Source organism: Pelodiscus sinensis, chromosome 5 (genome assembly GCF_049634645.1).
Source record: "Pelodiscus sinensis isolate JC-2024 chromosome 5, ASM4963464v1, whole genome shotgun sequence".
Lineage (NCBI taxonomy): Eukaryota > Metazoa > Chordata > Testudines > Trionychidae > Pelodiscus > Pelodiscus sinensis.
Genome location: NC_134715.1, coordinates 54,351,959 through 54,378,756, shown reverse-complemented (window position 1 = coordinate 54,378,756; position 26,798 = coordinate 54,351,959). Strand labels below are relative to the sequence as shown.

At 40.8% G+C, this 26,798-nt stretch overlaps 1 protein-coding gene across 7 annotated transcripts in view; it reads left to right on the top strand.

Annotated features, from left to right (window-relative positions):
• LRBA (LPS responsive beige-like anchor protein) overlaps nt 1-26,798 on the top strand; it is a 559,238-nt gene that overhangs the window by 194,208 nt on the left and 338,232 nt on the right. For all 7 annotated transcript variants that reach the window (XM_075930022.1, XM_075930023.1, XM_075930019.1 and 4 more), the window contains one exon: nt 10,408-10,516. In XM_075930022.1, coding sequence (XP_075786137.1) covers nt 10,408-10,516 — 109 coding nt within the window. The remainder of the gene's footprint in view (nt 1-10,407; nt 10,517-26,798) is intronic.

Below are 26,798 nucleotides of genomic sequence, written 5' to 3'. Positions count from 1 at the left end.
TGACCATGCAGCCTGCTCTCTTCCCCTCCCCCTCCAACCCAGCCTATCCGAGAGGACTGCAGTGAGTCAGGACACCCCAAACAAACTGCCCCCCTGCCTCCACCTCACTGCTCAGATGCCAGCAACCACCCATCGCCTTTTTTCCCCACCTACCCCATGCATCTGCCCCTTCCCAGCCCAGGAAGGTTGAAGGAGACTGTTGGGTTTCTGCCTCTGTCTGTCTGTCTCTCTCTTTCTAGCTGACAGTACTCTCCAAACTCTCTTTCCCTCTGACTTCCCCCAAGCCAATTAATTGACTCCCTCCCCCAGCTACTTATTGCCTCCTTATCTCCTCTGCTTTTTTGCTCTGGGAGCTCTTTAGTTCAACATGTGGCAGTGTTTAGCTGCTGCTAAGTTTCCTCCCCCCCCCCCACCTGCTTGGGGAGCTTTGAACCTCTGAGGTGGACTCAGAAAATTAGCTGCACACCTTAGAGAGAACTTTGCCCACTACCAACATTCTTTGGCCATTTTGTCCTCATCTTCTGATGAGGTGACGAACCTTCCCTCCACTGCCTCCTTTGTTCAGCTGACAGTATTTCAAAATCTGATGAGAATATTAGTGGATACATTGGGTATTCTCCAGGAGATAATACAACAAAAATAGTATAAACTATTCTTTGAGCCTTGCCTGGTAGAATGACCGTATCCATTTAGTGAAGGACTCTTAAAACTTTTTAAAGCTAATACTGTATGCTCCTAGATCTACTCCTGCAATCTCCATATGCGCAGGCAGGAGACACCAGATGCTGGTGAAAGGTTACAAGGTTATTCTTGCAGGCCAGGAAAAACAGACTTGTAGGGGAAAAAATCTAAAAGAGTTATATTTTATGGTGGTTAAGTTTATTCATTGGTGTGTTTTCAACTAAGAGTCATTAAATTACTGAGCTCTTCTTGCACTGTATGAATTTGTGCTGGGATATGGACTGTTCTCAGGGACTCACACATTGACATCTGAATACCAAAGAGCCAAAATCTTGCTCTGGATTGTCCCATAAACACAGAACGATCTCATGGATACTTCCAGCTGATTTGACATCATGAACAAGTCTCCTTCTGTTTGGCCACTGGTGCCAGACCAACTAGGTAGATGAGACAGCACCAAGAACTCCAAAGCCAATGTTTTGTTTATACACTGTCAGACTTCTTCAGCTGGCCTAAAGCAGCCCATGGGGGTCAATCTGCAAGCTAAATGCTTGACTTGCACATTGTCTGCAGTTACCTTAAAGGTTAATAGATAATATTTTTTTTAAATAAAAATAGTAAACTCTCTACCCTTCCACCTCTTTCTCCCTGAAAAGAACCCAGTTTACCTTGTTATCATGTCTTCATCTTTTTCAAATGTCAATGCATTTGTGTGTGTCTAGTTTTTGGATTATGGTACAATAATGAAATTATTTTATCATGAGCATTTTGTGTAACAAGTACACTGGTAACACTGCATAAACATTGTGAGGACCCTAAAACACTTTCATGCTCCTTAACTGTATTAATATTATTTCCAGAGAACAGCAACAGATAATATCTTTCACTGGGTTATGTCTGAGTCTTTTGTAGCACTGGTTCCTTGTGGAGTTTTTTCCCCTTGTGAAAATGCTTTAATGCAAAAGCATATGCCAATTAGAGTGTTATTCTCTCCATTGCCATCTACTGTTGCAGATGATGGGCAGGGATTATCTTAGTAAAACAGTGTTGTGGCATATTTTTGAGTAGTGTTGACTAGGGCTGTCAGTTTATCTGTGTTAACACCTGCAATTAACTCAGGGCAGAATTAACATGTTAAACCACGTTAATTGCAGACGTGAATGCTGCGCTGCCCCCTTTGAAGTGCTGCTCCGGCGCTTCAAAGGGGCAGCGTGTTAGGAGCCTGGGATCAATTGGAGTCCCCAGTTGACCCTGGGCTCTGTGCACCACTGCCCCTTTGAAGTGCTGGAGTGGCATTCCAAAGGGGCAGTGGAACATGGAGCCGGGAATCAGCTGGACACTCCAGCTGATCCCCGGCTCCGGATTGCTGCCCCTTTGAAGTGCCCTTCAGCTGACCCTGGGCTCCCACGGTGCTGCCCCTTGGAGAAGCCAGGGCGGCCTTTCCCAAGGGGCAGCGCTACACGTAGCTGGGGTCAGCTGGAGACTCCAACTGATCCCGGGCTCCTGTGATGCTGCCCCTTTGAAACACCACTGCTGCATTTCAAAAGGGCAGCACATGCCATTAATCGTGATTAATTGCAATTACATTTTTAATCACTTGACAGCCCTAGTGTTTACATACAACAGCACATAATGCAATAATTAAGATCTTGATTAGTCTTATCTGCACTTCAAATGGGATAATATTTGTGATGTGATATTTTACTCCTAAGAGAAATACCAGTTGTCTGCAGTTCTCTTCCCTGAACTGCATTCACAAATTTTGGGAATGGCTGTTGACTCATTTGGGAGATCTTTCTGAAGGTCAGTTAGGATGAAGTCAAGGTTCTCTTCACCGCTCCTACCCGGGCTTGGTGGTTTTGTCTTCTGACATCCTAGGATGTTGGTACCACACAAGTTTTGCATTCCTGCCTACAGGATTTTTTTCTCTGGGCTTGGGGAGGAGGTAGGAAGAAAGTGAGAATCTTTGCCTAAGACTGAAGTTTCTCATATTGGCAGCCTGCATGTTGGATTCCCTGAGATGCTGAATTAGAAGGATTTTCTGAATTCCAGAGATTGCTATTGGAAAGCATAACTTGACCAGATAACCCTATTTCTATGCATTGGAAAAGATTCCTTGTCTCAGCAGCTCAAAAAGAAGCACTTCATTTACTCTTAATGAGGCTATTGCATGTTGAAGAGTTAAACACAGCTACTTAGGGCTGCCATTTCAGTTGCCACTCTTCAGTATTCAGCCCGGTAGTCTTCCCTTATCTTGCAGCACACTAGTTTATAGAAGAGTGTACAATTAACATTGCTTGGGATTACTGCTTTGCTATAGGCAAAGGATACTAATTTCTCCGCTGCAGTGGATTTGGCTGTGCCATAGGTACCATGGCAGGAATCTCTTCTGCCATAGGATTGTTCAAATAAAATTTATGGGAACCTTTTGTTTCTTGTTTTATACCGTACCCCTGTGAAAAGATTTTTCCTCATAACCATAACTATAGTACAGACAATTAGAGAGACACAGTCCATACAGCTAATTTTCCATAAGGAAAATGTGATCCGATCTTTGTCCTCATCCTGTTTTCCAGTCTAAAGTCCTCTCTAAAGTCTTTCAAGCCCCCAGCTTACCTCTTTCCTTAAGCATCTTTTCCAACTTTTTTTATGCCTTGCCAGATGTTCAGCCACTTAATTATTGAAGTGTATTCAACTAAATTAAAAGCATCACCTATATGAGGTGGTAGTGTTGTCTTAGCCATATAATTATGCATAGTTACTACTTGACTCTCTATTAGTGGTACTTAAGCATTTTTGTCAGGCATTGAGGTAAGAGGGTGAAATTGCTATGACTTCTACATCTTTTGACCTAGCATCAAAACTTTAATAAATATTATTCTAAACTCTGATTTTCTGTTACTTAGTTTTACAAACGTACATCCAAATGTTTCTATTATGATCTCAGTCCAGAAATATGTTAAATATAAATTTCTTAATCTTTGAGTTAGTGATGAATGAATATTTTTCAGATTGTAAGACTGCTTAGAGTCTAAAATTATCTTTTTTTAAAAGGCCAAAATAAAAATAGCATTTAAGTCAATTGTTAAAAAAAACCTGTGCTAGAGTACTGGAGGGGTAATTCTCATACAGCTGCATCCATCAGAGTGGAAACTGGCTTGACCTCAGTTCAGCTTGTAATACTAGAGAGGAATCCAAACCACAAATCACTATACAATTTTGAGATTCTTGAAGACCAGCTGCTAACAAAGCAAAGCTAGTGAGAAGTGAAGAAGCAGAGGCAAAAGAATGGAAGTGCTACCGGCTGAGAATAGATTTCAGAAAATAATATTCTGGCCCAATAGGTGTTACAGTGAAGAAAATCAATGTGTATCACTGCTCAGGCCTGGTAATACTTCCCTTCAGCCGCTATTCTAAAAAACTGTTTTAAAACTGATAATGTTAAGAATTTCAGTCTGGCGAACACTGATGTGTTAATGAAAACTGGATGACCATATTGAGTAATGAAAAATAAGAGGTTGTGCTTAGGCAAGGTTGGGAGGATAGATATAGAAAGAAGGGTATTGGAAAGAGAAGAAAAGGGACTTGTTCCCTACCTGCCCTATTCCCCTACTCTGGAATTCGGGGCACATTATATATGGAAGAGTGGCAGCAAACCATACTTGCTTACCAATGTCTCCTCTATTGTGTTCTTCCCAGGCTAGCTATATTACTTTTTTCTTTCCTGATTTTAGTTTAATACTTTCTTCAAGTTCTTCCTTTATTTCCATTTCTTTTTTCTACTATTTTCATGATTTTAATCTTAGATTCTTTTCCCTTCATTTCCCCCTTTACTTCTTTCCCCAATATTTCAGTTATTGTTCTTCTTGTGCTTACTTTTTTTGTTCTTTTTGCTTTTTTTTGTTGCTGTCATCCTTTACTGCTTACACTCAGTCATTCATTTCCTCTCACTCATACCAGTTAAGCCACCTCTCATCTTCCTCTTGCTCTCGAATAATGCCTGTAGATGGTGAAGGACAGCAAGAGGAGACATGCATGCAAAAGAGAAAGGTTAGGGTAATTCAAGTTTTTGGCTATTGCAAGTGCAAAAAAGTCAAAATATTGTAGAACTTAAAATGGCTGAGAATACCAATAAAATATCTTTAGTTCTGGATTAGTACCAACCTCTCTTCTCACCAGATAAACTAGGTTTCATCTGCTCAGAAAATTTCAGGATAACCAGATTTCTTAAGATCAAGCATATTTTCCTGAGATTCCAGTTGTAAGTCTCCAGTATACTTCAGCACAGTGACAAAGGTTATTTGATTTGGTATGGGGAGATTTGGACATGAAAAGGACCTCAAGCTGATACTAAAAATACATATATAATGCTCTTTTTTTATTTTTACACCTTAACTTGAGAATTTAAATGTGGTTTGAAAAACTGAGTCTGCTTTGAAAAATGACTAAACATTGCATCATAGTATTCTGTGCTGCAGAGACTTCCAGAGCAAACTTGTAAAGATCTCACTGAAACAAGTAGCTTGAAATAAATGTACGGACAGGGCCCTCCTTATGAATTCTGGTGTCCTATGCTGCCAGAGTACCTGCACCCCACCCCATCCCTTGGTAGCAAAGGGAGCAGCAGTTCTTCAGGGAGATGGCAGGAACAGGAATAGGGCAGGGAGGCTGATGAGGGAACAGGTGGAAAGGGGAGAGGTGCAGCCCACCAGAGCTCTAGCCTGGGAGGCAGAGCAGAGGGCGAGGGATTAGGACTGCAGGTGCTGGAAGGTGGAGCAGGGGACCAGGAGATGGGGCCATTACAACCAGGGTGAGATTTGTCCGCTAGGGCTGGGAGGGGGCAGGGAGTGTAAAAAGGAATTGCGCCGCTTGGTTGGGAGGCGGAGTAGGGAATTGGAGCATTGGCCAGTCTAGCCCAGTGTCCTCTTTTCCAACAGTGGCCATTGCCAGGTGCCCCAAAGAGAATAAACAGAACAGATAATCAAGTGACCCATCCCCTGTTGCCCATTTCCAGCTTTGGGCAAACCGAGGCTAGAGATGCTCTCTCTGCCCATCCTGGCTAGTAACCATTGATGGCCCTATTCTCTGTGAACTTAACTAGTTCTTTTTTGAACCCTGTTATAGTCTTGCCCTTCACAACATCATCTGGCAGGAAGTTCCAAAGGTTGCATGTTGTGTGGAAAAAATACTTCCTTTTGCTAATTTTAAACACACTGCCTGTAGGTGGTCCCCCTTAGTTCTTGTGTTATGAGTAAATAACAGTTACTTACTTTCTCCACATTAATCATGGTTTTATAGTTCTCTCTCATATTGTCCTATAGTCATCTCATTTCCAAATGAAAAGTTCCAGTTTTAAGCTGTCCTCATACATATCCAAAACATTCCATATTCTTATTCATTTTTGCTGCCCTTTTCAGAACCTTTACCAATTCCAATATATCTTATTAGAAATGGGGTGACCACATCTGCATACAGTATTCAAGATGTGGGTATACCATGGATTTATATGGTGCAAATATGATGTTTTCTGTGTTACCTATCCCCTTCTTAATTATTTTCAACATGTTTTTGATTGCTACTTTACAGTGGGTGTATGTTTTTCAGAACACTATTCATAATGGTTCCAAGACTTTTCCTGAGTGGTAACAGCTAATTTAGACCCCATCATTTTATATGTATGCTAGGTGTTATGTTTTCTAATGTGCATTTATCAGCATTAAATTTCATCTGCCATTTTGTTGCCCAGCCAACCAGTTTTTTTGAGAACTTTTTGTAGGTTTTTATAGTCTGCTTAGGACTTAACTATATTGAGTAGTTTTGTGTCATCTGCACACCTCACTATTTATCCCATTCTCCAGATGAGTTATGTTGAACAGGATGTCCCAGTACAGACCCTTGGGGGACACCACAAATTACTTCTCTTCATTTTGACAACTGACAGTTTATTCCTACCCTTTTTTTCTGTCTTTTAACCAGTTACTGATCCGTGAGAGGACCTTCCCTCTTATCTCATGACAGCTTACTTTGCTTAAGGACCTTTGGTGAGGGACTTGTCAGAAGCTTTCTGGAAATCAGAGTATACTCTATTCACTGGATCCCCTTTGTCCACTTGAGTGTTGACCACCTGAAAGAATTCTAGTAGACTGATGAGGCATGATTTCACTTTACAGAAACCATATTGACTTCCCCTATGTTCACCTACGTGTCTAATAATTCTGTTCTTACTGTAGTTTCAACCAATTTGCTTGGTCCTGAAGTCAGGATCCTGTAATTGCCAGGATTACCTATGAAGCCCTTTTAAAAAAATTAGCATCATCATAACTATCTTCCAGTCATTTGGTATAGAAGCTGATTTAAAGGGTAGGTTATAGACGACAATTAGTAGTTCTGCAATCTCTCATTTGAGTTCCTTCAGAACTCTTGGGTAAATGTGTTCCAAAATCACTTCTAATGACACTTCAATCTGGGAGGATTCTTCAGATTTGTCACCTAAAAAAAATGGCGTGGGTCTGGGAATCTGCTTCACATCTTCAGCCTTGAAAACCAATGCAAAATATGTATTTAGTTTCTCTACAATTGCCTTATCCTTGAGCGCTCTTTTAATATCTTGATTGTCCAATGGCTCAACTTTCTGCTTCTCATGTTCTTAAACTTTTTTTTCCTATTCCTTTTGGTGTCTTTGTCTAACTGTTCTTCAAATTCTTTTTTTGGCCTTTCTAATTATATTTTTACAATCCAGACAGAGTGAATACACCTCTGTTTTTCTCACTAGGTTTTAACTTCCACTTTTTAGGGGATGCCTTTTTTGTCTCACTGTTTCTTTTACTTGATTGCTAAGCCACAGTGGCACTTTTTTGGGTTGTCTTACTATGTTTTACCATTTGAGCTATGCATTTAAAATGAACCTCTATTAGAATGTCTATAAGAAGATTCCACAAAGCTTGCAGGGATTTCACTTTTGGCACTGTACCATGCAATTCTGTTTATCTAACTTCCTTATGTTTTATGGGGCATACCCCCTCAAGTAACAGGCTGTAAAGGCATGGTTGCCTCAGTTTCTGTCCTTCATAATTCCTAGTAACTCTACACAAGATTTCTTGTCTCAATAGCAATTTTCACTGGGGCAGGTTGTTACAAAAACATAGTACAAATAATCTGCAACAAGAGTCTCAGAATAGAGTCCGTATGTCATACCCATTGCATGTAGTTCTTAGAATTCAATAGCCTCTAGTTAATTGAAAAAACACATACTGTCATATCTAGGCTCTTTGCTGTTCCTTTCCTGTCCTTCTGCAAGGGTGGACACTAGTGTACCCTTTGGGTTCATCTGCACAGCAGAGCTAAAGCCAAAATAAGTTACGCAACTTGAGCTACGCCAATTGCATGGCTTAAGTCAAAATAGCTTTTCAGCTTTTGGCGCTGTCTATACATCAGCAAGTCTGAGTTAGAGCACTCTTCCTCTGACTTCCGTTACAGGAGTCGAAGTAAGAAGTAACATGTCGAAATAACTGCTTGCTGTGTAGATATGGACTGTGTTACTTTGGAGTAACATAGATATATATAGCCTCTAAGATTTTCCATCCATGAGCGGAGTGAATTTTTGTCTTGTGCGCTTCTTCGGATGTGGGCCACCATGGTACCCACCAGTTACTAACAAATATTTTTCATATATTTTTTAAATTATTTTTTTTACCCCATCCAGAAATAAGAAGTAAATATAGCAATGCCTAGCACTCATACTGTGCTTTTCCTCAGTAGATTACACAATACTTTACAAAGGAGAGCACAGTCATCACTATTTTATAGATGTGGAAACTGAAGAAAGTCAGTTCATTACCTGTTTGTAGACCCACCTCTCACATAGGCTGCAAGGTGTCCGCTGAAGCTGGAACCAGGGTGGTGGTGAGGCTGTCCCAGTAGGATTCTGGAACCCACCATCATGCCACTCACTTTCCAGCAGGTCCAGTGGAAGTGAGAGGTTAGCGCTGCTGTGTGGCTCTGCAAACAAGGTGGGCTAGCTGGGAATTCTTTGTGCAGGGCTGCACGGGTGTGCACCTTAGAGGGAACTATGGTGGCCACCCTTGCTCTTCCATATGGAGTGCAACCTTGCTCTGTGCAACAGGAACACTCTCAGCCTTTTTGCTGGGAGTTCATTCTAAGCAAGAGGATAGCCCTCTTTTCACTGACCCTAAACCCTCTCTGGCCTTCTCAATATAGCATGGAAGTGTTATCAGATAAGCCTCTTTGCTACTCCTTTGCCTTCAGCCCTCTCTGGAGTAGAAGTCAGCAAGTAGCTCTCTGCTGCTTTCTAGCCTTTGACCCTCTGCAGACTTCTGGCCCTCACTTGGGGAATGTCAACTGGTAAAAAACCTTTTGGTGTTCTCCTTCCGTCTGTCTGCGAACACCTATAGTAGTGGTCTCCAACCTTTTTAAGCATGAGATCACTTTTTTAAATATAAGTACAATTCAGGATCTACCTCAAACCCAAACACCCTTGCCCCACCTCCCTCCCACCCCTTTGTCAAAGCCCCGCCCCTGCTCACTCCATCCTCCTTCCCCCCCCCCCCCCAATTTTATCAGGCTTGGGGCAGAGGTCTGGATTTTGGGGGAGGGGACTATGGACTCTGATCTTGGGCTATAGGATATAGAGTATGGGAGGAGCTGTGAGTTGAGGCTGGGGCAGGGAGTTGGGCAAGGTGCAGGCTCTAGAAGGGAGTTTGGGTGCAGGGGGACTCAGGACTATGGCAGGGGTTTGGGATGCAGGAGAGGTTCAGGACTGGGGCCAGGGTTCATGATGTAGGCTCCAGCTGGGCACCACTTACCATAGGTGGCTGCTGTGTGGTGGTGCAGGGCACTAAGGCAGGCTTGCCCCTACTCTGGCCCTGTGCCACTCCCAAAAGCAGCCAGCAAATTCTCTCCATCCCTGTATCCCACCACTCTGTGGAGATGGGATGTAGGGTGGGGGGAAGTGCACCCTGACATCAGCACACCCTCCTCTTCTTCCTGTGCCCTGCACAGCAAACAAGAGGCTTCCGAGGGTGAGTGGCAGCTCCAAGGCAGAGAGCAGGAGCAGCCCAGCAGTACTGAGAGATACAGAGGAAGTGCCTTCACTTGACAGCCTCCTGGCCAAAGCTGTAAGGATCACCTGTCAAAGGCTATAGGTCAGTGGTCCAATCTTGGCTGGTGACCACTGACGTATAGCTTCCTTTAAGGACCTGTAGTCGCCTGCTTTCCAGCAGTTCTCACCTGCTGATGTCTCCACAGCTCTTTTCCTATCTGACTTGGGTCTTTTATCAGGCTCTGCTATTTATATGGTATAGATGCCCTCTCTTAAGCCTAACTGGGTTAGCTGACAAGTCACAGGTGGACTATCCTTTTTATTTATGGACCAGTGTTGTCTCATGAAAATGTTTGCATTTTACATTCTAAATGTGTCATTTTGTCTATGTATATCCATTCAACGATGTCTTCTTACAGGGTATGTAAATATATTTCAAACGACAAAAACTTGCAGCTTGAATTGTGATTGGAGTGTTTCCTGATACTGAGGGTTAACTTGTTGAAATAGGCTTTCAGAAAATGGCAGATCAGTTGTTTATGAAATAATGTTGTTTTAAAATGTTTTATTAAAATAAGAACAAACTGCAAACATTTTTAATATAGTCTCTTCAGATGTTTTTGGAATTGATAATCACTGGTTAATCTTTAAATATTTTATACCCACAGATTGCTGAGCCAAACAATGAAGGATCATTTAGTGAGAGTAGCAAATGAAGCTGAATTTATCCTGAGCAGACAGAGAGCAGAGGATATTCACAGACATGCTGAATTTGAGGTAAGAAGTAAAAAAAATCTTAGTTCCAGCAAATGCTAAGGCAGTTAAATCTTGCAAGATGTTTAGGAGGTATTACATATCATCAACTCACATTGACTTTATTGGAAGTACGGAATGCTTACAGACCTGCAGAGTGTTCAGCATCTTGTAGAATCTGCAAATAATACTAGCTTTTGGGAGGAGGAAGGTGGGCACAAAGGGAGTCTCTACCTCACTAGTCTGAGTTGCTTCCATCCAGGGCGGGCTTTAGGAAGAGCGGGGCCAAATTTGAACCGTTTTTTTTGTTGACCAACGGAAAAAAGCACACACAAATTTGGGGTGAGCAAAAAAAAAAAAACCAAAAAAACAAACACCCAGCACACACAGAAAAAAGTCACGGCCCCTTTAATTCCCCAGCTACAGGGCAGAGTCCCATCTTTCTGGCCAAATACAGGGACCGATTCCCCCTCCCACGGTGCACTCCTCCTCCAGGGCCAACGCCCCCTCCCACAGTGTGCCCAGCACGCCAGGACACTTCTGGGTTTAGGGCGTGGGGCCCTTTTAGGTGTGGGGCCTGATTCAGGGGAATGGGCCTAAAGCCGGCCCTGCTTCCATCAAGTAAATAATATTACAGTGTTATCTGTTAATGACGCTTTTTAGCATCAAAACTTTGTAATAAAGGATCAGAAATCAAGATAAAATTCACATTTAAAATGTTCCTTACCAGTGTGATTTATATCAGCACATTATATTACACACCTAACTGTATGGGTTTGCTTATTAAACTCATCTGGGGTAGTTTTTAATGAATTTCAGTTTTTCGTGTGGCTCAGTACAGTTTTTTATGTTGCTATTTTTGTCAATTGAGGAGACTTTTAAAATGAAATACAAACGTATATTTATAGAACTATAATAAATAGTACAATGCAAATCTTATTTGTAATGTCTGTTTATCCAGACCTGCAATTTTGGAGCTCCACTACTAAAAAACAAAACAAAAACCCACACCAAGAAATTCTGTTAATTATGTAATTATTAAAAAAAAAACCCACCAAAACTAGTGATATCTCATGTATAGTTTCAGTTCTACTTAACAAGAACTTAGTCTTTCTTTTACTATGTTGCTTGTGATTTTTTTTGTTCAAGTGAAACATTGAGTGTATGAATGTCTTAGATATTTGTGTTTAATGTATTTCGAAGCTGTTTGTCTCTTAAACCTTTATGTGAAAAAATACTCCCAAAGATGAAAGCATATTTATTTTAAACCATGCTTATATCTAAAAGTCATCTATGTTGGCCCTAGGATCCAAGCTGTGTGTTGTTGAGTAACATATTTGCACTTCAGCTATACCTAGGTAACTCCTCCTGCAAACAGCAATGATGTAAAATATCTATAGGACCATTTTGTGATGTTGCAATAGTAGGCATATTTTTTCATTTTTTCACATTAAGGTAGTCCAGGGTTTAGAGACAGCCCTGTGGAGATGGAAACCGCATCGTTTTAGTTGAGTACCTGATAATCTTTGGAGTGGGACATGCTTGACATTTTGTGTTCTGGATTTGTACAAAAGCTCCATGCATGACATGGTGTCATTGATTAGAGGAACAGCTCACTATTTTTTCTCCCAACTGCAAACTGTAAGAAAAGAGTGAGGGAAGTCAAATGAAAAGCAGTGAGCCTTGTCATGCAAATATGGGATATGAATGAATACACTGATTCAATGGTAACATCACCATTAACATTATTTCTGTCATAAAATATCTTTTTATGGTGTCTGTCAGGAATGTATGCCAAGCAAGAACTTCATTTTAGTATAGCTTTGTGTATTGCTTATGTTGATCTTTCTAGAACAGAAGTTGTCTGACACTTCAATGATGATGCTTTGAATCTGTGCTCTCAGTATGAGAGCTCAAGGGGTTTAACTCATACCATCTTGAACTTAAGCAGGAATTACCTTAAAGCAGTTCTGTTTTGCTTATCAGGGTTAATTTTGTTTCTGTGGATCTGTTCTGAAAGCTTTCTTAGAAAAATCTAAGAGCATAGGATTATAGGCATTCAGCCATTTCAGCTTTTGGGATTCTATAACACTTAAATGACAAATTTAACATCAAATGTTAATGAATTCTGTGGCACACTTCAATCAGCTCCATAGGCTTTCTATGGAAGGGAAATAATTAGCCCCAGACAAATAAACTTCTCTTAAAACAACCATCAGAGTTCAGAAATCCCAGAATGGCATGTCACATTTGTGTCATGGATTGATCTTTAGCCTTGTTATTTGTGTAGTATACTGTGCTATTGCTTTAACAGACCTGGAAAATGAGCAGATGTGTATAATAAAAACTCCAAGAAATGGAATATTGTGGCAAAGTAGGTTAGTCCAACAACATTTCCCTTGAAGAAAGATACTCAAGCCTGTTTTTAATCATTAGTGAAATTGTTTGGCGAGATGCCACTGTAGCCACTTATCACAAAGCTGTCACAGAATTTGGTGTGATTGGCAGTTCCTGTTTGGAAAATATTTTGAACTGGACTAAGGTAACTGTTTCTGGTCAGGACTGAAATGTAGCAGCAGACCTAAATGGGGAAGAAAGCGTAATTTATCATAATAGAGAGGAATTCACAAAATGTTGACAACTTTGAAAGGATGTGCTATCAGTTTTTTGTTTATTTAGCTTGATAAATAATATAAGGGACACTGCTTCTGACCACTCTGGAATAACCTTTAGTCATCAATGGGTCGCTACAGAAACAGCTTTCAACATCTTCTGCTATGTTCCTACCACTACTCACTCTTAAATCTTTGCCATTCCAAAGCCAGAAAATGTGGGCATTGAAATGTGCTCTGGTGGCCATCATATTTGGGCTGTTTTGGGACCAAGACATTAATTTCTGTGCAATTATATTCAGAAATAGAAGATTTATTTTCTTTTTTTAAATGATATTTTCCACTTTCCACTCATGCCATTTAAAACTTTGTGGTCTGATGCCAGAAGTGACATTTTGGGAGGCACTGGGAAGCCTATTCTCTCTCCCCTCCTTCCCCCAGTTTGAACCACTGAATTTTATACTTCAGGTCTGCTTAAAGTGCATGCGCTTGCCACCAGCACTGCTCCCTCTTAACAGAGATTGTGCTGCTCCCAGCTTTATCTTTGGGGCAGAGAGTTTGTAAACAGAGGGAGGCAGGGTGGTTTAAGATAGCAAAAGGATTGTCATTCAAGTAATTGGGGAACCCTTAGGCAATGATTTAAACATTGCTACTCCACTTAAAAGATAGGAAACAAAGGGTAGTGCCCAGGGATCTGTATTGAGACAATTCTGTTCAACTTATTCATAAATGATCTTGAAAAAGGGGTAAACGGAAGTGGCAAAATTTGCAGATGATACAAAAATTATTCAAAATAGTCAAGTCCAAAGCAAAGAGTTATAAAGAGATCTCACAAAACTGGGTGGCTAGGCAACACAATGGCAGATGGAATTTGGTGGTGTTAAATGCAAGGTAATGGAAAATATAATCTCAACTATACATATAAATTAATGGGATCTAAATGAGGTGTTGTGGACCAAGAAAGAAATCTTGGAATCATTGTAGATAAAAGTTCCCTGAAAATATCTGTTCAGTGTCATTGCAGTCCAGTCCTCTGTCTCAGCTCTGAGCCCCTCAGCCCTATCCCAGAGCCTGCACCTCCTAATTGGAGCCCTTACAGTCCTGCACTCCAACTTGTTGCCCCAGGTCTGAGTCCTCTCCCATGCTCTGAACCCTTTGCCCCCACTTACAAGACATGGGTTTTGTTATATTCACCAGTATGAAGGTAATGTGTTGCACATCATCTCCACTTGGTGCACGGAATAAAATTCATTCTGGCGGGGAGGAGGAAGGAACTAGAGGAAACACTGGTGCTGAGTACCCACAAGGAGCCCCCACATCAGAAACTTTCCCTCTTTATGGCATCTTTTGACCATCAGTGACTTCCATCATTCAACGCCTGCCTGTCCCTCCACACCTGCTGGTGCCTACCTCCTGCCACAGATCAGATGTTTCACATTATCGGGAGTGTCAGGAGTGTTGCTGGTGTGGATGGGAGAGGAGCAAGGATGCAGTGTGTTTGGGGGACGATTGAAACTGGTTTGTAAGTGGGGCAAGTCTGGGGACTTTGGGAAAGGGGAGAGCAGGGGTGGGGCATGAGCGCAGCCAGCAGGAGAACCTCAGCAGATTAGAAACTCGCCACCTATTTCCCGGGCCCTGAACCCCTTAAGGTTGGCTCTGTCCAGGTGTGTATTGGGCATCCCAGTTTGTGGTCCTTTCTCCGTTACCAGCACAGAGAGAAATTCTTTGCCAATGAAGCAGAGGTCATTGCAGAAAAGTAGTGACATGTTACAGAATGACACAGAGTGACACTGTTACATGTTACAATCCATCCCCTTTGCCTTTAGGATTAGGAGGAAGCTAAAGAGCCAGCAGTTGTTTCTCTTGTTTGGTGACTGGGGTAATTTCCTTTTCCTCTTGGCCACATAAGAGAGAGGCCAGGCAGATTCTTAGATTTGGGTCTTCTTCTAAGCATATAGGAGTTGTGAAGAAAACGTAAGGAAAAGGAAGATACTGGATATGAAAGATGGGTTCTCTTGTATTCTGAAGGTGAAAACAGTAGATACAGCTATGGGTATGTAGATCTGTATGGAGATGCACAGAAGGAGTGGAACATACACACATTTTACAATTTAATTAAGCATCAGACGTGATCAGGGAGGTGATAATTATCATTAGCATTTTTACAGAAGGCAGCAGTACTGGGGGGTGCTGCCACACTGTTGGCTTGAAACAATAATAAAACATAATTTCTCTCCTCAGCACTTCTTGATGGGGGGATATGGAAGCACAGAGGTTGCAATTACCCAGTTTATACAATGAGAGTAGAAATATTAAAATTGCCTGTGTGGTTTAGGATTACAAGTGCCACCGAAGGACTAGAGAAACTGTGCTCAAAGGTCACATGGGCATTTTTAGAAAATACACAGAGCTGGGAATATTACCTATGCATCCTGCTTCTCATCCCTTTGCTCTGTTCCATGCTTCCACCCAGTCTTTCTTGTGAAGGTGACCTTGGAAATCTGGTGATTTGTGCTCTGTCTCAGAACATCTATTTGCAAGACCATCCCTGGGAGGATGTGTGCCTGGGACAAATTGGCCTGTATGAACCCCCCTTAATATATGCTGGGGGGAATCCTGGAAAAGGGAGGGGTTTGTGGTGAAAGGGCAGAGTAGGGGATCAGCTTGGACACTGGCATATTCTGGCAGCACTAGGAGGCTGGTGAGCAGCGCTGGGAGCCAGCTGGGGTGCTCCCCACCAGTTCCATCCAGGCCCACCCTCGACTTCTCTCCTTCCCCGCGTGCCACACTCCTTCCCTGCTTCTTCCCACCACTGCCCTGCTTCTTCCCATTTAGTTCTGCCCCCTCCCTCAAGCGCTGTGTTGCGTCACCTTAGGCTGCAAAACAGCTGATGCATGGCAGGTGGGAGATGCTGGGAGGGAAGGGGAGATACTGGTGGGAGATACAAGAAGCACTGCGGAGAAGGAGAGACATTGATAGGGGCTGGTCTGGTAGGCATTGATCGCTCCCCATTTTTTTCCCCTGGGTACTCCAGACCTGGAACACCCATAAAGTTGATGCCTACGGGCTGACAGAGTCCTGCATGACATGCATGCTAAAGCATGGGTTCCAGAGCAGTTGCCCCAATTCATCATAGTCCAGGGATGGGTCTGTCTATTTATGCAGGCTATTGTTGGGTTAGGATTTTTAGGTCAGTCAGATTTCGTATTGGGCAAGTTTTGTGTTCTACTGTTAACTTTTGCTTTTATTTATGGCCACATATAGTGCACCCTTTTTATTTGTGTATCTAAGGGCTGTAAGTAGGGAGACAGCATTAAACTCTAAAAGGTTTCTCTTTTTAGCATTCGTCTCAGTAGTTGTGACACCACCACATTATGACAAAATTCCATTCAGATGGTCAGCATGAAATACCTTAGTACATCATTCCTTTAACAATTCCCCCCCTTTTTTTCATGGCCAAAAGATATTTTTGTGAGGAATCCATTGGACCTGAAGGAGGCACTTCATAAAACCATTTATAATATTTTTGTCAAAATATTGGAGATTGTGAAAGGAGAGCATGTGTGCGCACATGTTCTCAAAGTAGTGTCATTCAGCATCCAGATATCTAAAATTCTGATCTATTATGCTTTTAAGTCAGAGCAATGCAATGACCATTTTTGACTGACCAATCATTTTGTTAGGGATGCAAACAGCTGATTTTAAAATCCCCCGCTTCCCTCTCCCCAGATGCTTTCAATTTTAGTGTCCGTTAAGTGTTGAATGATATTGTAACTTTCCTATTTTTTGTCTTTTTGTTCATGTGACCTTTGTAGTAGCCTGCATTGTACACAGCATGGCAAAAGCTAGTGTTCTGATTACTCTTAGGTTTCTGTTGATGAACTGAGAATTTCACATTTAAATTTTTCATTTCTTATAAATCATGTTAGGCAGCTAACTTCTCTGCATGATTTCTCTTCAGTAATTAAATCTAGTATTTCTGCCTGGTGTAAAATTTGTTGCCCTTTTCTATTCAGTTATGTTTCCTCATGCGTAAAACACAGACTTCCTCACAGTTTTAATTCTTCTTCAGTGCCAATTTATAGGACATGGGTTAGCTGTAATAAACTGTGAATGTTTTACTTTATGGTTCATGCTGAGATATGAACCCTAATGTTAATGTGAATAGTATCTTGGCTAAAGTAATATGCAAGGCTAGCCTGTTTGGCTTTCTTCTGGTAATTTTGATATAGATATTTTGTTTTTCTTTTCGGCAGAAAATTAATTCAGTAGTTTTAGTAATTCACAGTCAAGTGTGCACAAATCTTTGTCCTGTTCATATAGCTAAGCATTAAAGGTAATAAAGGATGTTCTTTTGTAGTAAGGGAAATCACTAAAGGGAATTGGAGGCCAAATAGAATAGCCTTAATTGAGTATCAAGTAGCCGTAGAAGGATATTTGTGAGTCTCTTTCACTTGTTTCAAGTTTTGTTTTTTGGTGTCTTGGAATGACTGTCTGGTAGGTATTGGCAGTAAATGGTGATCTCCATATACAACATATGCTTTTTTTAGGGTTTGGGAATAGGCTTTATAACTCTAATCTCTCTCTAATTTCCAACATGAATTTTTAAAATAAAAGTCTGTTTTTATTGTTGAACCTGTAGATCAACTTGACACTTTGAAGTGAAGGATTGTATGTTTTTGCAGCATCTTGTCATGCAAGGGTCTTCATTACGTTAGAGTGACCAGATGTGTAGAAATAGCGTATTTAAATCTAGATGTTCTGAACAACAGCATGGTGTCTTATCTATTTATGGGCCCAGTTTGAATAAAGATTATGCAGTGACTACTGGTGATGTAAATTTCAGGTTTTGTGTAGTACTTGACAATCTATTATACTCCTTTAAGTTGCCACATTATATTATTGCAGAATGTTGTTTGACATCAAACCTTTCACTGTGAATCAACTTAATTCTATCTTAAATTTACAGCTTTAAATAAATAAACAAATGCTGTTTTTCATTTGGAAGCTTAGGCATTATCTGTCAGAAGGAGGAAGTTATTTTAACCCTGTTCTTTAATGTAGATGTTCCATGAAATAAAATAGAAACCATTCTGGTGAACTTTTCATCTTGGGAGCATTTTCTTTTGGGGATTCAACATGTTAAGTATGATGTTGCTGCAGTGGAAGATTTGGGCTGGTTTTCTTAAGGAGACAGAGGCTTATTTTCTCACCTAACAGTTAAAAAATATCTGAAGTGAGAGTTCTAAGAATATTTTTAGTTGTTCACAGCCAGAAAGGTGACATAGCTGCACGTGGGCCCTGGGAAGTGGTGATGTCAGAGGGATAAAAATAAAATCCTGGTACAAACTAGATATCAACATGATGACGCTCTGCTGGCCACTTCATTATGCCTCCATCACTGCTCTGTTGGCTGCTCATGACACATCTCCATCATCACACCGGTGGCTTCTTGCCATGATCCGCTGGTCGCATCTTTTGCTGGCTTGTGGTGGATTTGGCTCTGGGCCAAACCTAGTGGTTTCAGCTCTTGGCTCAAAGCACAGTCCAGCCACAAGAGATTCCAGTATCCACCGGAGTAAATTTAAACACTAAAAGAAACTTCTTATGAAACCTTTCTTTAGCTCTAACATGGAAACAGTGGAGAGAAACAGGTTGAACCAGTCTTATAGCTCACGCCTGGAGTGCATGTAGCCTGCTGATTCTAAGTTCTGCCCTCCCCGGCTTAATCCGAGACAGATCCCTCCCCCTCCCCCGGGGCTGTACCAGTTGGTCTCTGCCATCCAAGTCTTATGCACAATTTTGAATTGTGGTTAGAATAACTTTGTTTCATTGTCACCATTTAAAACCTCACATTCTTATAAGAGTTTTCATTGAGAGAAATAAAGGGTAAAATGACAAATCAGGTAGTTGATGAATACTGTTCGGAAGAAGGGTAGGCTTTCCTCACAGATAAAGCACAAGTTGAATGTCTGTGTTCCTTCAGAATATCTGGAAATTCTCTCGCCATTGGAATCAACATTGGTTGTGTTGGCAAATGATCAATTTTCAGAGACCTTTTAATTGGAACGACTTTAGTGTGTTAATGTGAGTTACCTTTGTGAGTGGAAAATTAGAGTATGAATAGTACGATTGAAAATCTGCTCAAACATTAATATGTATGGAATTTAGGTCTAGCTAAAGTCAATGGTAGTTTCTTTCTTTAATTCTGACTTACATGATAGGACATAGACCCTCATGCATGGGGTGTGGTCACAGATGACCCCTGGAGGCTGTTCCCCAGTGTGTTAACTCTTATGCCACTGACACTAGCCTTTGTGCTCTCTGGTGCTTCCTACCACCTAGTCCTGGTCTCCCACCAGACAAAGCACAGAATTGGGTAAACTCCCCTGCCCTCCTTGAAGAACAATGCAGACACTGAACTATTTCAGCTCTGGGAGATTGCAGTTCTTGGGCTCGGCACCCTGGAAACCAACCCTTAAAATCTGTAAAAAATCCAAATAAATCAGTCTTCCTCTTAGTAGAAGTTTCACACAAAGCTCATGAGAATGTTTGCCCTCTTCTATCAACGAAAGAGAGAATATGCACACTTGTTGTACCCCGACCCTCCAGTAACAATTATTTACACTGGGCTTAATTGTAAACAAAAGTGACTTTATTTATTAAGTATAGACAGTATGATTTAAGTGGTTGTAAGTGAAAATGGACAGATCAAAGTAAATTACAGAATTAAAATGAAAATGCATAGCTTATTCTGATGGACTAAAAACCTGTTACAAGCAGTTCCTTAGCCTAAAGAGCTTATTTCAGGCAAGTCTTCAAGTCAAAGATGATCATTTACTCTGCGCTACGTGTCCGGTTCTCTTTGTTTCTTTGTATCTCAGTGTGCCAGGCGGTTACCCAGGCTAGCAGAAGGCAGATAGCTTCCCATTGTTTTTATAGATTCCATCCTGAGCAGGAATCTTTTGTTCTCTATTCCCACTTTCCATGGAAAATTACCTGGTAAAACTTGTATCCCCCTACCAGGTGGTAAGGACACACGTCTCCCTAGGGCCAGCCACTGCTTAGACTTAAAGAACAAACAAGGATGTTCTCAAGTCATTAAGTTGATCACCCAGTTGTTAAAGCTTCTGGGGGAGGGAGCATCATTGATGGCTCACCTTTGCACATTTAAAACCATAAACAATCTTAAACCTCATATTTCTAACTTTACATACAATAATAATATGTGCACTCAAATAAGATAGACAGATCCAGCAGATTGTAACATTAAAATAAAAAAGTTACATGAGGTATTTTTTCCAAAACATCTTTAACTATTGCATGTTTATATTCATAAACTAATTTCATAAAATATGGAGGAGGACCATCACACTCTCATAGCTAAAATGTGTGTCATTTAGCTTGTAGTCTCTGAAACTGACTCCATTACTTGAGATAGGAAAAGTTTGAGTGGATTGTAAATGCCTTCATTTAGCCTAGGGCAACAAAAACTCTGTATACTAATGATAACAAAATCCCCTCAAAAATATGAGAGAGCTTCTTAATTTTTCAGTTGATTAATTATTTCCCCCTGGCTACGTCTAGACTGGCCCCTTCTTCGGAAGAGGCATGCTAATTTCTAACTTTGGAATAGGGAAATCCGCGGGGGATTTAAATAAACATGGCCACCGCTTTTTTTCCGGCTTGGGGAAAAGCCGGAAAAGAGCGTCCAGACTGGCGCGATCCTCCGGAATAAAGCCCTTTTCCGGAGGATCTCTTATTCCTACTTGCAATAAAGCCCTTTTCCGGAGGATCTCTTACTCCTACTTGCAAGTAGGAATAAGAGATCCTCTGGAAAAGGGCTTTATTCCGGAGGATCGCGCCAGTCTGGACACTCTTTTCCGGCTTTTCCCCAAGCCGGAAAAAAAGCGGTGGCCATGTTTATTTAAATCCCCCGCGGATTTCCCTATTCCAAAGTTAGAAATTAGCATGCCTCTTCCGAAGAAGGGGCCAGTCTAGACGTAGCCCCTCTGTGTCTCACAATGAAACAAGCTGCTATCTTCCTAAAATATTTAGTAACCTTGTAATATGAAAGCTAAGTGACAGTTGTCTTGAGAGAATGAATGCTTGCTTAAAAAAAGATGTTCCCAGAAGAAATCTTGGTAATCTCACCTGTTCGTGCAAAATAAATATTTAGCATTTATAATGTGGATATGAGTGTTTGTGATAATTTATGCAGGAAAGGGCCGTTTAGGAACATGTTTTGATGAAAATAACTGGTTTGTATATATAATATAATTGAAACTCCTGGCTAACCAAAGTACATGCCTCTACTGTGTACAGATAACATACAACTGCAGGACTGTCTGCTAATATGGTCCCTCTTAAACTGACTATTGGGCAGAACCAGTAATCGTACACTATCTTAATTAGGCTTTCACCCCACTTTCTTCATTAGAATTTCACTCCAGGCGATATGGACCTCTGGAATGAGATCCTAATCCCTGCTATGATTCATTTATGCCCTATTCTTGATAGAGTAGAATGTCAAAGGCAGGGGAAATTACCTTTATAGTACGTTAACCAGTTACTGTCTCCCTGGGCTTGAATAAGTATATTATCAAACATGTGAATGAATTTCAGTTCAGCAGTTTCTCTCTGTAATTGGGTGGTAAAATTCCTTTGTAGAAGAATGGCTTCTTTTAAATCCATGACTGAGTGTCCAGGGAGGTTAAAGGATTCCCCTACAGGTTTATGTGTTATCATTTGTGATGTCTGATTTGTGTCCCTTAATCCTTTGTTGCAGACATAGTCCGATTTGGCCAATATACATGGCATAGGGGGACATTGCTGGCACTTGATGGTATATATTACATTACAGGATGTGCAATTGTATGAGCCCCTGATGTTGTAGCTTATATGGTTAGGTCCTGTGATGGTGTTGCTTGTGTAGGTATGTGGACAGAGTTGGCAATGGGGTTTGTTACAGGGGTTGGTTCCTGTGTGAGTATCTTCGGTGTGATGTGTGGCTGCTGGTAAATAATTGTTCTGGGTTGGGGGTTGTCTGTAGGTGAGGATTGACCTGTTTCCAAAGGCGTATGAGCGTGAGAGGTTGTTTTCCAGGGTAGATTGTAGATTAGTAATGATGCGTTGGTACTTAATTGGATATTAACTGGTTAACACACTACAAAGGCAATTTCCAATGCCTTTGACATTCTCATTTCACATCAATAACTACGAATGGAACACATCCAGCTTACTCAATTAGCTTCATTAACAAGGGTCCTACCATTGATGGGTTACTGTTTTTGCAGTTGTATCTATATCTATCTTGGATTCAGTATTTCCATTCCAACTCATCTGATGAAAAGTTTCAGAGGGGCAGCCATCTTAATCTGTAACTGAAAAAACTTAAAAATACAAATAGTCTTTCAGCATCTTAGAGGAACAAAAAATCTAGATAGTATCATGAGCTTTTATTGGCACAACCCACTTCATCTGATGTGCTACATAGTTCAGTCTTTTGTTCCATTTTTGATGCTGCAGTAGATTTTTGTAATAATTGTAGATGTGTAATTTGTAAAAATATACAAACCAGACATCCATTTCTAAAACAATTAAGTATATTTTTATAAAATTCATTTTTTTTACTTGATCATCATTATATTTTTGTACTCTTAAAAATCAGTTGGAGGTATACAGAGACCTGAAGCAAGGATTAAAGCTTAAACAATAAGATTTTTTTTCTGGTGACAATCAGTATAAATTACATACACTTTCCTTGAGCATGAAAGTGTAAATATCAAAACCATTTTTAAACAAACTTTGGGAATAAAACATGAAAGGGTACGTTTTAGTTCATGCAAATCTGTAGAAACTTTACAGTACTATGGCAAGATTTCTCCATCGATTTTGCTAAAAACAATGGTTAATGAAGCACTTTTTAATAACAGAGTTTGCAGGTGCAGTATTTTTCAACTGATCTTTATAATTCCAGAATTAGTGGGAATATATATGTTTTTAGATTCTTCCATCCAAAGCACAAGGAAGTGAATTTATTGGAAAAGATAAAAATAAATTTGTTTTCTTTCTGTCAGAGTTCATATCCACAGCCAACCTTGATAGAGGACCAGAATGATTTAGACAAGTTTGCTTTGGAGATTCATAACATATGCTTGCTGGACAGAATTGAGTTATCTCTGCTCTGGAGAGTAAGTTATTGTAGCAGGAGCTGACAGAGATGAAGATAACTGAGGGAAATTCAATTACCTTTTAGTGTTTTCCTTCTAATAGGATTCTTAATGTGAAAAAGATCCTTAGATGATGCGCCTCTGTTGCTTTGTGAGATCTGCTATGATACCTGCATCCAGAATAAAGTGAACTCTCCTTTCCAGGCCTTCATTAAGGATGAAATATGCAGCTGTTTGTTTAATGTGGTGCTAGATTGAGAGGTTTTGATCCAGCATATTGTCACTTCTGGGCTAGATGCATTTGGAAGCCATTGAGGAGCTTTATCTGTTTCCTGCAATACAATTTTCTTTTGTGAAACGTGTTTATATGAAAGGCTTATTAAAGAAAGTTGTCACAAAACTAAAAAAAAAAAAAAAAATGTCTACCAGCAGTTTTATCTTTTCCTCTTTGTTGCCTTCTGTGTATTCAATCACTCTTGTTTGAATGAAACTAACATTCTTCAGTTTCAGATGTTGCGTATGATAGTTTGATCGGCTGAGTTAGTGCTGTTAGGGCATGGGCACCTTGTTCAGCTGTAGTTAGTTTTCCCATAATACTCAGCTGTTGTGTGGAGTAGATGCACATTCTTCGAAATGTTAAGCTACTTACTAGCTGGAATGTTAGAATCCTTAAACTCCTTCATTCAATTTAAGGAGCTCTCTACTCGTCTCCTTTTTGAGGTACAAATAGCTACTTAATTAACATTTAGTGTGTGCGTTAACAGTTGATCACATGAAGTAGATAATCTTGTTTGATTACTGTTTCTTAACATATTATGTAAAATAAATATATAATCAATATATTTTATGTTTAAACCTCTGCCCTGCAAACTTCCCTTTCTATAGTTCATCCTTTGACAGCCTCATTGCCAGCACTTTCACAGATTAGTTCCATGCCAGCTCACTGTGACTCACTGGATGGAAAGAGAGCGAATGCCGTTGGAATTAGAGATTGAATTCCTCCCCAAAAAATGCTCATGTGGGTCTTAAAGCCATAAGGTGACTGATCTGTCCAAATCATCACTGAAGACCTAAAATGTAGTATAAAAAAGCTGATATTCACTTAGAAATCTTGCCTTGCTCTACTGAGAGTAGCAGTGTGAAGGAACAGATACATTTTTATCAACTTCACTATAATCAAATTATCATGAGCATAGACAGTCTGATCTTATAACTAATGCAGTCTCCTTCCAGATGTTAAATTACTTATGTATAACGAAGCTTGATTTATCCAGGCTATTTCCAATGCTTATGGAGGCTGTTTTTGAAAATCAAATTAATTTACATAGGAGTGTCACGGGGGAGAATTCAGAAATAAAAATGAGAATCAGAAAAAAGCATAGTTAATATTAAGACACTGTATCTTAACACAGTATTTGGACAATGAATACAAACTTAAGGATCACAGAATTTCACCTGCAAAGGGCAAGGGCAATCAAGCCTGTCCCTGAAAGCTAAAATTGCTCTGGGCTCTATTTCATTTGCTTATCAAAAATGTGTACTGGATTGTGGAGGCTCTTAGGTTCAAGGTGAAATTCAAGATGGAAATTCAAGCTTCCACTATTGCTTCAGCTTCTTAGACACTTAAGAATGATGGACCTGCTAATTGTCTGTGTCGGGACAAAATGTTACCTCTTTAGTCATCTTGTTGTTTATCCTTTCTCCACAGAAAGTTCATAATACTATTAGCAAAGGCAGTCAGGCTCAGAAGTCTAGGGACTCTATGCCTATTTTTAATTTACCATATTCTCCATCATTCAGGCACACTGAAAGAAAAGATCCCAACTAATTCCAAAAAGACTCAGCAAAATCAGACACTAATTTTCAAGGTGTTTCAGAACCAGCAAGTCCTCTTTTCATCTGTAGCTCCTGAGTCCTTTGGTCTCATGCACAGAGATTATGCCATGAGGAAGAGTGTTCATGGAAAAAGTTTGAGGGACTTGTTTTAAAAAGTCTGAACTACTCCCCTTCCCTCCTCTTGCAGCATATGCACAGCCCAAGGTATGGGATGTGCATAATCATGGATGTGGACACCGCCTAGTCAGCTGCCTAGTCTTCTGCAACCTCTATCAATCTGTATAGATGGCCCTTAGTCTAGGGCAGTACAGCCTGAGGGCTAAAATTAATGGCAACAGAAGTCAATGGCAACAGCCCTCCATTCAAGATGGCACAACCTAATGGCTAGAGCCAATGGGAATAGCCCCTGGTTCAAGGCAGCACAGCCTAATGGCTAGAGTCTATGAGGTTGGCCCTTGGTTCAGGGAAGTGCAATCAAATGGCTGGAGTCTAAGAGGGTTGGGCCAAGAGCTCCAATGGGGGGCCAGGGTCATATGAGTGGCAGAGTGCTCCACCAGTTGCTCAGTGGGGAATCTAACTGCAACTTGCCAAGCTAATCCAGGTGGGAGATACCATTCCCACACCCTTCCTGGATCACTTCCAACCACATCTGGTGTGGGGACATTCTATATTGTCTCCAGGTCCTCTGGTTCCCCCACAACAGCCTCTCCCTGGGGCTCTTCTGGTACTGGCAGCTCAGGGCAGTCTCCCTGGTTTCTGGATCCTGTCAGCTGGGCTTCTGGCTGGAATGTCTCTGGAGCTCCTCCTGCAGGAGATCCCTCTCCCACTGGTGTCCAGCCCAGACTGAGCTGAGCTACTTCCTTTTACACTGCTCCAGCATTTGAAGCATGCTCAGTCTGGGTGGAGGGACTGGTACTTGCTTTGCCCACAGTGTTTTAACCCCTCCTGTCTCAGTGCGGGGTATGCCCACCACACCATACCTCCCAAAAGCAAAGCAATGTGAAGAAATCATCAAGAATGACTGGGTCCCTTAATTAAAACAGGAAGACCATGTGATGGTCGTGTTATTCCCTCACCAGGGATACCACAATGCACAAGAAATGTGATCTAGGACATCACTTCCAGGTTATATCTCATTTCATAAGATGTGAATCTTATTACATGACTTGTTCTCCAACATTTGTTAGAAAATAAACTCTTCATTGGATCCGTGATAGGAGATCATGTTCATACATTTTGCCCCAAACCTAGGCATTTATAAACAATAGCATGGTATGCTCTAGAACAGGAAAGATCTGCCAAGATTTACTTTAATGGAACCAGAGACTTAAGTCAAACACATTTTCTTTTTACCCTGCACTCCAGGCCCCTGGAAAACCAGGGAAGATGGGGGTGATTCTAATGTCCTAGATTGATTGTGCAGGATCAGATGTTCAAAGCTTCTGCTTTTGTCCAGAAGAGGTGTCTGTCTCTTATTTTGTGCAGGTTGCCCAGAATCCTATTTCTGTTTGTCCCCCAGCACAATCTGTGGCTAGTTCATGCAAGGTAAACATCTGTAGAAATGGAGTCCAGTGGTGGAAACCTTTTAGTGCTACCAGAAAATAAAGCTTTCAATCTGAATTAATGTATTGGAGGGTAGAGGTAAACATATAGGAGGAAATACGATTTAATGCTAAAGATACTCGG